General features: G+C 49.5%; 1 protein-coding gene across 2 annotated transcripts; it reads left to right on the top strand.

The window, feature by feature from the left end:
* Nucleotides 1-2,630: 2,630 nt before the first annotated feature.
* Nucleotides 2,631-11,799, top strand: Ptk6 (protein tyrosine kinase 6). Of its 2 annotated transcripts, XM_006994616.4 has the most exons (8): nucleotides 2,631-3,108; nucleotides 5,486-5,607; nucleotides 6,034-6,197; nucleotides 6,583-6,736; nucleotides 7,236-7,397; nucleotides 8,856-9,037; nucleotides 9,509-9,662; nucleotides 10,031-11,799. In XM_006994616.4, exons 1-8 carry the CDS (start codon nucleotides 2,879-2,881, stop codon nucleotides 10,216-10,218), a joined length of 1,356 nt encoding a protein of 451 aa, XP_006994678.1. In that variant the 5' UTR covers nucleotides 2,631-2,878; the 3' UTR covers nucleotides 10,219-11,799. The 2 variants fall into 2 exon arrangements, with proteins under 2 accessions (XP_006994678.1, XP_076427517.1); XM_076571402.1 differs by lacking the exon at nucleotides 2,631-3,108 and having other exon boundaries at nucleotides 6,065-6,197; nucleotides 10,031-11,405.
* Nucleotides 11,800-12,422: the final 623 nt, after the last annotated feature.

The following is a 12,422-nucleotide window of genomic DNA, read 5'->3' as shown; positions in this document are numbered from 1 at the left end:
AAGAGTGACCAGTCTGCTTAGGATGGGGTGCCTGCTGCTCTCCACTGCTGATCCAGTAGCTCAGTCATTCCCCACCCTGGAGGACAGACTAAAGACAGGTGCCGAGTTCTCCTTTGTCCCAATCCTTTGCTTCCCCCAGATTTCTTGATTTGATCTTTAAAGGTGGGCTCTCCCCGACTCCTCCACTTGTTGATTTAATTTAATTTTCTCTCCCCACTGTCTATGAGTCTGACTCTAAATGTCTCCTTTCCACCCCTCACTACCTTCTTTATTACAAATTCAATTAAAAGAAAAACAGGTGGAAAAACAAAAGAGGGAGCTGGGAACTGGACCTCACGTATGAAGTGACCCCTTAGGTACAGGAAAGAGTTTGGGGCTTAGCCAGTCATGGGCTTTCTTATGGGGAGGCTGGATGGAGGCAGTGAGGCTTTATCACTACGGGACCCAATCAACCTGACCACAGTTCAGAACAGAATGGTCCTAGAAGCGATGGAGGCCAGGCCAACAGAGTGTGCTAACACTGGTCTTTGTCGGTGGAAGGGGCAGTGGGATTGGACTGAGCCATGGCCCTGCATCTGCCTCAGCCTGCAGCTCTGACCTCTTGAGGGGAAGAATCTGGACCTGACAGTTGGCTGCCGTAGGCTCCCTATTTTGCCAGCACACAGAACAGCAGTATGAGCAAGGGCTTACGTGGCACCAGATGGTAGCATTCTGATGTTAAAGGGCTACCATGAGTCAAACGAGGAGACACTGGAGGTAGATGGCACAGCCTAGGGAGAAAGATGGTGCTGGGACTGTGGCCAAGCCGTGGAAGCAGGTTTGGCTGGGTCCTGGCACATTCTTGTGTGCTTACTCAGCCAAAGATGAGTAGGTTTGGCCCTCCTGGGAGAGGCCAGGGACTTTTGAGCTACCTGATGTATCTTCCACAGAGCTGCCCACAGGTCTCATCTAGGGACATGTAGCTGTCTGGGACACAGCTTGGACTAAGAGGCTCAAGACTCGAGGGCTCTGGAGCAGACAGGGGAGGCAACCATGGAGTTCTTGAGGCTGAACTCTGCCATCCTTATTCCTTTCCTCTTCCTGTGATGCCCTTTTCCCACACCTTGTTGGGAACTGAGTTGGGCTGGGTAGGTGTGAAGCTACTAAATAATACATGTTGCTGTTCTTAATCCTAATAGGAAGCAGGTGAGTAGTGCTATATCTCTTCAATGAAAGAAAATTCAAGGCCTGGCACACTGATGGAACATTTGTTTACATGCATGTGGACCAGGATTTGATTCTCAGCATGAAGCAGCAGCACCACCACCACACTCCCCTGCCTAAAAAAAAAAGAAAAAAGAAAAAATAGCAGGACAGTGGTGGCTCATGCCTTTAATCCCAGCACTGGGAGGCAGAGGTGGGCGGATCTCTGTGAGTTTGAGGTCAGTCTGGTCTACAGAGCGAGTTCCAGGACAGGCTCCAAAGCTACACAGAGAAACCCTGTCTTGAAAATACAAAAAACAAAACAAAACAAAAATATTCAAATAGGTAGTCTTATACAGTGTTGTTTCCTGGGCCACTCATCCTTACAGACTTGTCAGTTCCCTTTCCCACCCCTCTTTGTGGTTGTCCTCCAGACCCCTGTGTAGGAGCACTCCATAGTGGACAGCCAGAGTGAGGAAGTGGTTGGGACCGCTCTGGAGAGGGGGAATCTTTGGAGTTTTCAAGGTTTAATGGGAGGAGGGGCAGGCAGGAAGACTGGAACAGTCACAAGCTGCAAGGAATTGGGGTAGCATGGGAGGTGAGTTGAAAGAGGCCCCGGGGTGGGGGGGCCACAGAGCAGAAGGGAAGCCTGGGAAGGAGGGCGGTGAGGCTGCAGAGGCCCTGGTGGTGTGGACACTTCCTAGTTATTACCTTTTGTGGCTGCCCTCTTGTGTCCTTATCTGGGAAGACAGGGCAGTGCCTGCTTCTTGGGCTGAGGTCTATGGACTACAGGCATGTCAGAAGATACCAGGAAGCTCTCTAAACCAGCCCATAACCCACATGGATGTTTATGCTTTCATATCCTGTGGCTCTGTCTCCTCAGCTGCCAGGTTGTGGTCTAGCATGCTGTCCTGGGTGGTTTCTTCAGGATAGATGGGCATCTGAGTGTCCTCACGTCAAGGAACCGGAGTTTTGTAGCAGAAGCTCAGGCTGGGGAATGTCCTCTCAGTTCACAGGTCTCACCCAGGCCCCTCCTACTCTTGTCCCCAATGCAGGTCCTGCCTGATTCTCATGATGCCATGCCTAGATCTAGTTCTGTCAGTGTCTGGGGGGTGGACACCTGCCCAGACGGCTGTCAGGACTGTCAGGTCCTGCGTAACTCTCAGTATTTGTTAGTGTGTGCAGGAGGGAAGCCTCCATTGGCAGAAGGCACTGGCCAGTCCAGGAGAGTTTTTTATGTAGAAAAAGCAGCACCTGGCTCTCTACTCTGTTCCTTGTGTGTTCCAGCAACCTGCCCACCATCCTTGAAACTTCCCTCCACTGTCCCCTCTCCATCCTTGGGCTCCAAGACTCACACCGCAGGGGCTAAGGGTCCAGTTGATACCTGTATGCTCGCCGTCTAGTGGGATATTCCGTGTAACTGTGATTGGGGCTTGTCAAGGGGTGATTTAGATGGCAGACTTCCGCTAAAGATGAGTGTGAGCATTCACATGATTTGATTCTGAGGACAAAGAACGTAAAGGGCCAGAAGGGCCTTTGGGGTGGAGACAGGATAGTCCAATGGGTGCTGGGTGTGGCTGCTCTCCTTTCAGGAGGAAGTAGGTGTGACTGGCTTACCGGGGAAAAGCCCTGCCTACCCCTCCCAGCAGCAAGTGTTCATACACAGCTCACAGCTGGCTCTGCCACTGAGCCTGCCATGTCGTCGTGGGACAAGGACCACCTGGGCTCTAAGTACATGGGCCTCTGGGACTTCAAGGCACGAACAGATGAGGAGCTGAGCTTTCAGGCAGGAGACCTCCTGCATGTTACCAGGAAGGAGGAACAATGGTGGTGGGCCACCTTGCTGGATGCGGCAGGCAAGGCCTTGGCTGAGGGCTATGTGCCCCACAATTACCTGGCTAAGAAGGAAACTGTGGAGTCTGAGCCGTGAGTGGCCCTGGAGAGCTGGCACAGGGGAAGGGGTGGGCCTTGGGCTGGACTGGGGCAGCCAGAGGGTGTAAGATCCTAGCTAGACATTCAGTTGGTCATACTCTGATCCTTAACACCCTGGCACGCAGGGTTGCTGGTGTGGCCATGCCTCTGCGTGACACTGGGGAGTGGGGCCTCCACTTTGGAGCCCACCCATGACCACTTCCAAAAAGTCGTAAGTACCGTTTTGCTAGGACCCAGATAGGACAGGACAGAAGGGCCCAGTGTAGATTTTTCGGAGGGTGTGAGAGACAAGATCTGTGTGGGAATTCAAGAGCTGTTGGGGGTGTGAAGTTTGTTCACTTTCCAAACAGCCAGAACCAGATGTGCGACCTAGTTAAGGGAGACAGAAGGCTGCTGGGGCACACCTGTCTGTATCACCTGTTGGGGGTACATGGTGCAAACAGTGATGTATTTTCATGCCCCTCAAGCACCTTAATCCATTGTCCTGGTCACCCACATACCTGAGCCCTTAGAGGCTTTGAGGAACTACAATAGTGCTTGGTGTGGGCATGTCCACAACCACCCAAGGACCCAAGCTGTATAGGTTGCTCTGGGCTGAGGCTGGGAAGGGACTTCTTATCCAGAAGGAGGGATTTCTTGTTTCCTACTCCTCATCTCACAACGAGCACCTATTGTATGTAGCCGGAAGGTTTCTGCATCTAGCCTGGCCCCGTGGTCCCCTTCCTCTGGTTCCGCCTGGCCCCATGATCCCTCAGCTTCTTATAATCATTCAGAGGCTTAATATTACTTACAAACTGTATGGCCTCTTGCTAGCTAGCTCTTATAACTTAACCCATTTCTATTTAAAGTTGCCATGAGCCATGGCTTACTGGTACTTTCACATCTTGCTTCTCCTGAGGGCAGCTGGCGTCTCTCGCATCTCCACCTTTTCTTTCCTGTCTCACTCCTTGGATTTCCCGCCTGCCTCTAAGCTGCCTTGCCATAGGCCAAAGCAGCTTATTTATTAAGCAATGGGAACAACATATATTCACAGCATACAGAAAGATATCCCCCAGCAATTGTGTGTTCAATGGAAGATCGTGAGCACACAGGAGACAAGAAACAAGAGTAATAAATGATACCTAGGACAGTTCCAGAGATAGGGGTTCATAATGGAAACAAGGTAGGCATGGGTGGTGTACATAAAAGACTAAGAAGAATCAGGTGGTGGCACGTTTTTAGCACTCAGGAGGTAAAGGCAGATGGATCTCTAAATTCAAGGGCAGCCTGGTCTACATAGAGAGGTCCTGTCAGAGATAGACAGAGACAGAGAGACAGAGATAGAGGTCAGACAGAGGGAGGGAGGGAGGGAGAGAGAGAGAGAGAGAGAGAGAGAGAGAGAGAGAGAGAGAGAGAGAGAGTCAGTCATGTGGCCAATATAGCAAGAGCAAAGGCCCTGAGGTCCTGAAAACCTAACACAGATGAAGTCGGAGGAGGAGCAAAGCAGAGGAGGTGAAGTGGTCGGGGGTTAGTGGGAGAGATTCTTTAGCTTTGCAGGACTTGAGGAGGTGGGCTTCAAGGGCTTGAGCTGAATGTTAGGCTCCTATGTGGAGCCCATGTTCCAACCACTCTTGAGGGAGTTGGAGACTCCATGGGCAGAGATCACCTATGTAATTCCACAGACTTTCACCTGTAGTTCAGTTCAGGCATGTCCGTCCCTCCTGTTGGAAGCCAGTAGGTACAAATGCTTTTGAATGGGAGAGTATGTGCATGTGTGCCATTGTGTCTGTGCAAGTACATAAGGGTGTGCTTATCAGTATATGGGCATGCTTGTGTAAGTATGCACATGTGAGTGCATGGATGGGTATGTGTGTCTGTGCACATAAGTGTGCATGTGCAAATGGCTATGTGATTACGTGAATATGTGTATGGAAGTGTAAGCCAGGAAGAAGCACTGGGGAGCTGCTGTTGAGATCCCTCTCCCACCTACTTCTGGTGGGAGGGCTGATGTCTGTAGCTCTGATCCCACAACCTGCTGAAGACATCCACATGATGGGACTGCAGGCCTTTGCAGGGTGTGGGGGAGGGCTGATCCACAGGTGGTCATCGTTCACCAGACAGTAGACTGTGCTTGCCCATCCCACTTCTGGGCCACTAGGACTTTCCCTGGTGTCCAGAACCAGCTATTTAGGACTTTCAGGGTCCATGATAGGCCGAAAGGCCTCTGCAGGGTTGGGAGCAGCATGAGAGACAGCTTGGTTGGGGTTGGGAGTGTGAGATAGGAGTCAGCGGTAGCTAGGACTCCAGATAGACAGGGAAAGGTTAGATAGTTGAGATACAGGCTGGATGTGGGGCTGGGGTAATATACTGAGGCTGACTTTCTCCCCTGCAGGTGGTTCTTTGGTGATATCTCCCGCCTAGAGGCCACGCACAGGCTGCAGGCTGAGGACAACTCAAAGGGTGCCTTCCTGGTCAGAGTCAGCCACAAGGCAGGAGCAGACTATGTTCTCTCTGGTACTTCTTCTCAGACCTCCCCTCACCTATGCTAGCTCTGTGGCTTTCCTGACCACATGGTGATCTGCCTTTCTTCCAATTGTGAAGTCTGGGACATCTTCCTTTTCCACTGGAAGCTCTGACCCCTCCCTGTGGTCCAGCTACCCACTTTCAGCCTTTGAGAAAGAAAGCCAGACACTCTTCAGGTTGGGTTGTTTGCCTGTGCTTTCTGGCATGTCCTATGTGTGTCATGGAAACCAAGGCTCCACAGGTGTCCCACTGTACACACAGCCCAGTAACCTAGGAAACAGAACAGTCATGGCTTATGACAGGAGTGCCAGGTAGCCACGTGCAAGCCGTGTCCATGGTGGAAGTAGGGGCAGGCAGCGGGGAACATGCAAGGTGGGATGCCTGCTTACGCCTCCTTCTGCCGGCCACCCACCTCAGTGCGGGACACTCAGGCCGTGCGACATTACAGGATCTGGGCAGACGATGTGGGCCGGCTGCATCTGAATGAGGCGGTGTCCTTCCCCAGCCTGACTGAGCTTGTGGACTACCACAAGATCCAGAGCCTGTCCCATGGCCTGCAACTGACTATGCCCTGCTGGAAGGTAGGCCACTGTCTCCTCTGTGACACAGTTGCTCGGGGTCAGACAGGTGGAGTACCGTGCTGGGGCAGGAGGGGCTCGGAAGACGGTATTCCTCTTGGCTGTCACTCTTACTACGCTGGCTCACCAGAGCTCAGTTGTTCTGCTAAGTCCTGACACCTGGTAGGCCCGGTGACAAGGGTCACTGGCCAATTGCCTGAGGGGGCTTATTGACCTTGGTGGATGAAGACAGCTGCATTTTTATGCAGGACACTCCGATACTACTATGCTGCATGTAGCTCTAAATTTAAAATAGGGCTCCTCCTGTCGGGTTCAGAGCAAAGCCTTCCTGCAGACAAGCTGAGGGACCCAACTCCTACTACCAACATCGCCCTTTCTGTCTCTCCAGCACAAAACTGAGCCCTTGCCCCACTGGGATGACTGGGAGAGGCCAAGGGAGGAGTTCACACTCTGTAAGAAGCTGGGGGCCGGCTACTTTGGGGAGGTCTTCGAAGGGCTCTGGAAAGGCCAGGTCCGTGTGGCTGTGAAGGTGATCTCTAGAGGTGAGCAGGCCCAGGCCCAACTCAACTTGGTCACATGCTACTTGCCCACTAGTCCTGCCAGGGGGCACTTCTGGTCTCTCCCCGCTGGGGGCATCCCAACGTATTACTGGGCACCTACAGCATCATGGTGAGAGTAATTTCTTTCACTTGTATCCATTTTTATTGAAACAAGTCACTGGAAATTTGAGCTTTACCTAGAATCCCAGCCTCACCCTCAGGTTTATACCTGATACCTCAAGGATCAGGTAAGCCAAGACCTTGTAAACATCTAGCTGGCAAATGTTGACTTTGGCAGTTGTGACCCAGTAGGGCATAGGAGGGCAGATGGACACATCAGGCTTGGGGCACCGAGGCCTTGCTTGTGGAGGCTTTAGTGTCGTAGGTTGGGGGCTAGCCTTTGTCTTCCTAGGCTGACCACATTTCCTGAGCTGCTTCAGGCCTGAGCCTCCAACCTGGGCACAGGCCAAGGGCTGTATCCACTGAGACTGGTGTCTCTCAGATAACCTCCTGCACCAGCACACCTTCCAGTCTGAGATCCAGGCCATGAAGAGGCTGCGGCACAAGCGCATCCTGGCACTGTATGCTGTGGCATCTGCAGGGGACCCCGTCTACATCATCACGGAGCTCATGCCCAAGGGGAGCCTGCTGCAGCTATTAAGGGGTAAGTGGCAAGCTCCACACTCCTCTCCCTGAGGTGAAAGTGTTGGAGGCAGCAGGAGACTCACACAAAAGAGCCAACAGATATGCAGATGCTAGTCGTCCATGCCTGACCCACACAAAGCAGCCAGGAGTTCCTAGGTGAGCCTGTTGCTTTCTTGTTTAAGAAGTTACTTATTTTTTTTTTTTAAAGTGGTGGTTGGTGGGGTGGGAGCTGGAGAGATGGCTCAACAGTTAAGGTCATTTATTGTTCTTATAAAGGACCGGGGCTCAGTTCCCAGCACCCACATGGTGGCTCACAACCATCTATAACTCTAATTCAAGGGGATCTGACATTCTCTTCTGGCCTCTGTAGGCACCAGGCATGCATGTGGTACACAGAAATATATGCAGGCAAAATAATCAGACACATAAAATAACTAATGTAAAGCTAATCATAGAAGCATGCATCTGTTATACCAAGGCTCCAACAGTGAGATGGGAGGAAATGGAGAATCCTTATCTGGCTCTGCAGCAAACAACAAAAACCCTCCTTGACATGTCAATAGTGAAGACTAACACCCAAGGTTGTCCTCTGACCTCCACACACATGTATACATACACAGCAAAGAAAAAAAGCCATTGACTTAAAATATGACAAATCTACCAATTGCTAATCATAAAATTTGAAAAGGTACAGATAAGTACAGAGAAGAGCACCCACCCACAATTCCTATACCCATAGTTAACTGAGGTCACTATACTATAGGTTCTATGTAGCCTGCTAGTGACCTGCTTCAGCCTACCAGCTTCTCTCTCTTCCTGAGACCTGATGTTCAGTCATCCCTATACATACTTACATCCAAACACACGTAAAACACTGACATACACAAATACAGACATTCACACATGGCACAGACACACCCTCACACATGTAGGCACAACTCATCTCACCCACAAGAGGACACCACTGTCTGTTTTCTTCAACACAAAACCAGACCATCTCTACTAGTTAAGATGCTGTGCAAAGATGCCACCAACTTCATACAACAGGGGAAAGGGAATGTGGCAGTGTAGGACAGTCATGCCTGGGGGTATATGTATTAACATATCACTAGCTTTTAGAAGATTAAAGTTGTATAGTCTACGGACTTCATAAGTAGTTTCTGCAGGAAGTAGGCTTCAGAGGCGAAATGCACGACCCCTGTAGGTGGAGCACTTGCTGGATGTACAACCTTTAGAGAGTTCTATACCAAGAATATCTTACAGCAACATCTCTGCCCTTAGATTGCTTTATAATTTCCAGAAGGGGTGTGGGACAAAGAGTATGTGTGTGCTCTTTGTCTCTAGGTACTGCAGAAGGTCTAGGACTGTCCACTTTCCAAATAAGCCAGATCAGCTGCCCTTTGCTGGAGCCTTCATAGTCCCAGCAAATGAGGATTGAGTTCTGGCCAACTGACTCTGGCCTCTGATCACTCTGCAGACTCTGATGAGAAAGTCCTGCCTATTTCGGAGCTGGTGGACTTTGCATCACAGGTTGCTGAGGGCATGTGCTACCTGGAATCTCAGAATTACATCCACCGTGACCTGGCTGCTAGAAATGTTCTCGTTGCAGAGAACAATCTCTGCAAAGTGGGGGACTTTGGGCTGGCCAGGCTTGTCAAGGTAGGACCCTCGGAGGTAGAAGCCAGAAACAAGTCTTGAGCTGAACCCAGCCGTGGGCAAGATAGAGCTCTTGATAGGGTGGCATTATCAGGCAAGGAATGGCTTCATCCATACAGCCACAGCCTTGTTTATGGCCACACTGGGCCAGCTCTGGGTACCTTGTACACAGCCACGTACAGTGAGCTTTTCCTGTCCTCACACATTGCAGCTCTCACCTTGTCATGGCCCTCCCTGCCAGAATCCCGGTGAATTGGCACTTTTGATACACAGGGCCTAGCCATGATTCTAGCAACATTGGTAGCAGTTATCTCTCGTAGCAGTGGGGTGGTGTCAGTGGGTCAGATGATAAGGCAGTGTGTTTACATGTGCCCACTAGGACTTTGGCATCCATGCCTGTCCATGCTACACAGGAAGGGGACAAGGGCAGCTCCCTCTAGTGTCAGGGCCCCACCATAAGCCATCTTCTCACAGGAGGACATCTACCTTTCCCACGACCACAACATCCCCTACAAATGGACAGCACCTGAGGCACTCTCCCGAGGGCATTACTCCATCAAATCTGACGTCTGGTCTTTTGGGGTTCTCCTCCATGAAATTTTCAGCAGGGGGCAGATGCCCTACCCAGGTATTGCCCCAAGAATATCCCCAACTATGGATTGGCAGTGAGGTGGAGTGGGGGCAGGTTTTGGATGGCTGACAGAGATGACAGGAGGTGCTTTCCAGAGCCTCAACCAGACCCCACCCCTGTTCCATTCCTTGAGCATCCAGGAGTACACTGCTGAGATCACCTCCTGGAGACACTGTCCTCAGGGAAGTGTCTGATACACAGCCACAGACGGTGTGCTAGAAAATGTCCAGAGCATGGTGGTGGTCATCATTCTTGTTGGAGACAACATCCAGGGAGGGACCAAAGGCAGCTGGGTGTGGCTTCCAGGGATTGGAGGGTGGACATTAGCCTCTTAGCTCTCATTTCTCTTCTCCCATGGGCCACAGGCATGTCCAATCATGAGGCCTTCCTGAGGGTGGATGCCGGCTACCGCATGCCATGCCCCCTGGAATGCCCACCCAACATATACAAGCTGATGCTCAGCTGTTGGAGCCAGGATCCCAAGCAGAGACCTTGCTTCAAAGAACTGTGTGAGAAACTCTCAGGCATCACCAGGTATGAGAACCTGGTCTAAGCTCCTTGGACGTGGCCAGGACCCACAGAAGAGAGGCTTCATGATTATTCTGGACCTCCAGTGAAGGTGTGCACCATACTTCAGCCTACTGAGATGAGGGGATAGGAAACATGCCAAACATACCTCAGCTACTGCATGCTGTCAAGAAAAGAGTGAAGAGGGTGCTAGACTACCTTCCCATCTATCCTCTTTCAGGAGGCAGTCCACAAAATCCAGGCAGCCATCCTGTCTTCTTCCTCCCTTCTCCTGTGGAGACTTCATGTGACAGAGAAGCCAAGAGTCTAAGCAACAGGCCTGTAGAATTCTTAACAGCATATCGCTTTCAGAGCATACCTGTCCTTGGTCACTCCTCTGCTCAACTGCACACACACACACACACACACACACACACACACACACACACACCTTGGCACCTTAATTCTACAGGCTCTTATGCTACAGAACAAGTTTTGGAGCTTCAGGTCCTTTCCCTTAAGAGACAGCTGTTTCTGTCCTGAGCTCCCGAAACAGAACACTCTAGAAAACTACTGACCTCATGCTCTGCCTCATCCTCCAATACAGTTCTCAGAGATATAACTGTCACTAGATAGGGAGAACACAGAAAAACATTTGGAAACAGGGCAAATTAAAACTCTTAGAACTAAGTCTTTTGCATAGACATTAGTCAAAAATTTTCTAAGTAACTGAACCTTTCATTTTTGCCAAGAACAGGATTTGGGCCAGGCTTGGTGGCACATACCTTTAATCCTAGCACTTCAAAGACAGAGGCAGGCAGATCTCTGAGTTAGAGGCCAGCCTGGTCTACATAATGAGTTCCAGGACAGCCAGAGCTACATAGAGGCCCTGTCTCAAATAAAACAAAATAAAATCCCATAAAAACAAAACAAACAACAACAACAAAAAAACCTTCACAATTCTGTTTAGACTGGTCTGGAGATGAGTGCTCATTAAATATCCCTAAAACCTCTCAGAAATACCAGAACAAGGTCAAACGTTCTTAAAGATCATGATTTAGAATAATCTTTAAGAGTGTTGGTAAGATAAAAAACAGGTATGTTTTCAGCTATGTCAACACTGAATACAATACAGCTAGACCAGTGGTTCTCAACCTTCCTAACGCTGCAACCCTTTAATACAGTTACTCACGTTGTGGTGAGCCCAACCATAAAATTATTTTTGTTGCTACTTTATAACTTTGTTTGTTATGAACCATAATGTAAATATTTTTGGAGATAGAGTTTTGACAAAGGGGTCATGACCCACAGGTTCAGAAACACTGAACTAGGCCTCCCCCCCCCCCCCACCGCCCCCAGGGTTTAAACAAATTTGTTAATTCTACTGAGTATTTAAAATGCTGAGACTAGGAATGGAAATCAACAGTAGCATACAAAGGAAAGACATGAGGGGTAGATGGTCTTTGCTTCGGTGGTGTTGGTGACATTTGCTTGATTTGTAAACAATAGCAATTTTGTTGACACCTTGTGAAAAACCTTCATGACCATAACTGTTGAATGAACAGGAATGTAAGTTGAGTGAAAGTTTAAATAAACTTTTCAATAATAAAAGTCATCTTAAAACCTTAAGTTTGTTAAGGCTTGGGAAATTTTAGTTACTAATTCAACTTTGGGTTAATTCCTAAGGAAACATAAACTTAAGCTTGTGGCCTCTTGATCTTACACACGATGGATGAGCTAGGTGTGCTTGGGTCTGTAGTGAGTATGAGAAGCTGTATAATTTGAAGGACATGCTGCTCCAGTGCCTGCAAGGGTTTTCTTCAGTGGCATGCTGGCATGGGTGCTTACTTCCTAGTTTGCACTAGAACTAGGGAACCTAAGAGTTAAGAATGATAATATATGTAATTAGAACCACTAGAAATAACAAGGAAAACCACCTATGTGCAAAGCAGACAAGGAAAACTCCATTTGTGGAAAGGTGGTCGTTTAGAGAGGAAGATAATCATTGAGTGTTCCAGTTTATGAGAAAGAAAAATAGGGAGAAAAAGCTGACAGATCTCCTCCCCCACTTTTTTTTCGAGACAGGGTTCTCAAGTGTAGCCATGGTTGTCCTGGAATTCACTCTATAGACCAGGCTGGCCTAGACACACCTGCCTCGGAGTGCTAGGAATAAAGGCATGCACCACCACATCCAGCTTGTTGATACTTTTCAGATACTCAAAGGCCTAGTGGAATGGAATTTTATCTCAT

The sequence above is a fragment of the Peromyscus maniculatus genome, chromosome 4 (genome assembly GCF_049852395.1).
Source record: "Peromyscus maniculatus bairdii isolate BWxNUB_F1_BW_parent chromosome 4, HU_Pman_BW_mat_3.1, whole genome shotgun sequence".
Lineage (NCBI taxonomy): Eukaryota > Metazoa > Chordata > Mammalia > Rodentia > Cricetidae > Peromyscus > Peromyscus maniculatus.
This window is presented reverse-complemented; position numbering and strand designations above follow the sequence as displayed.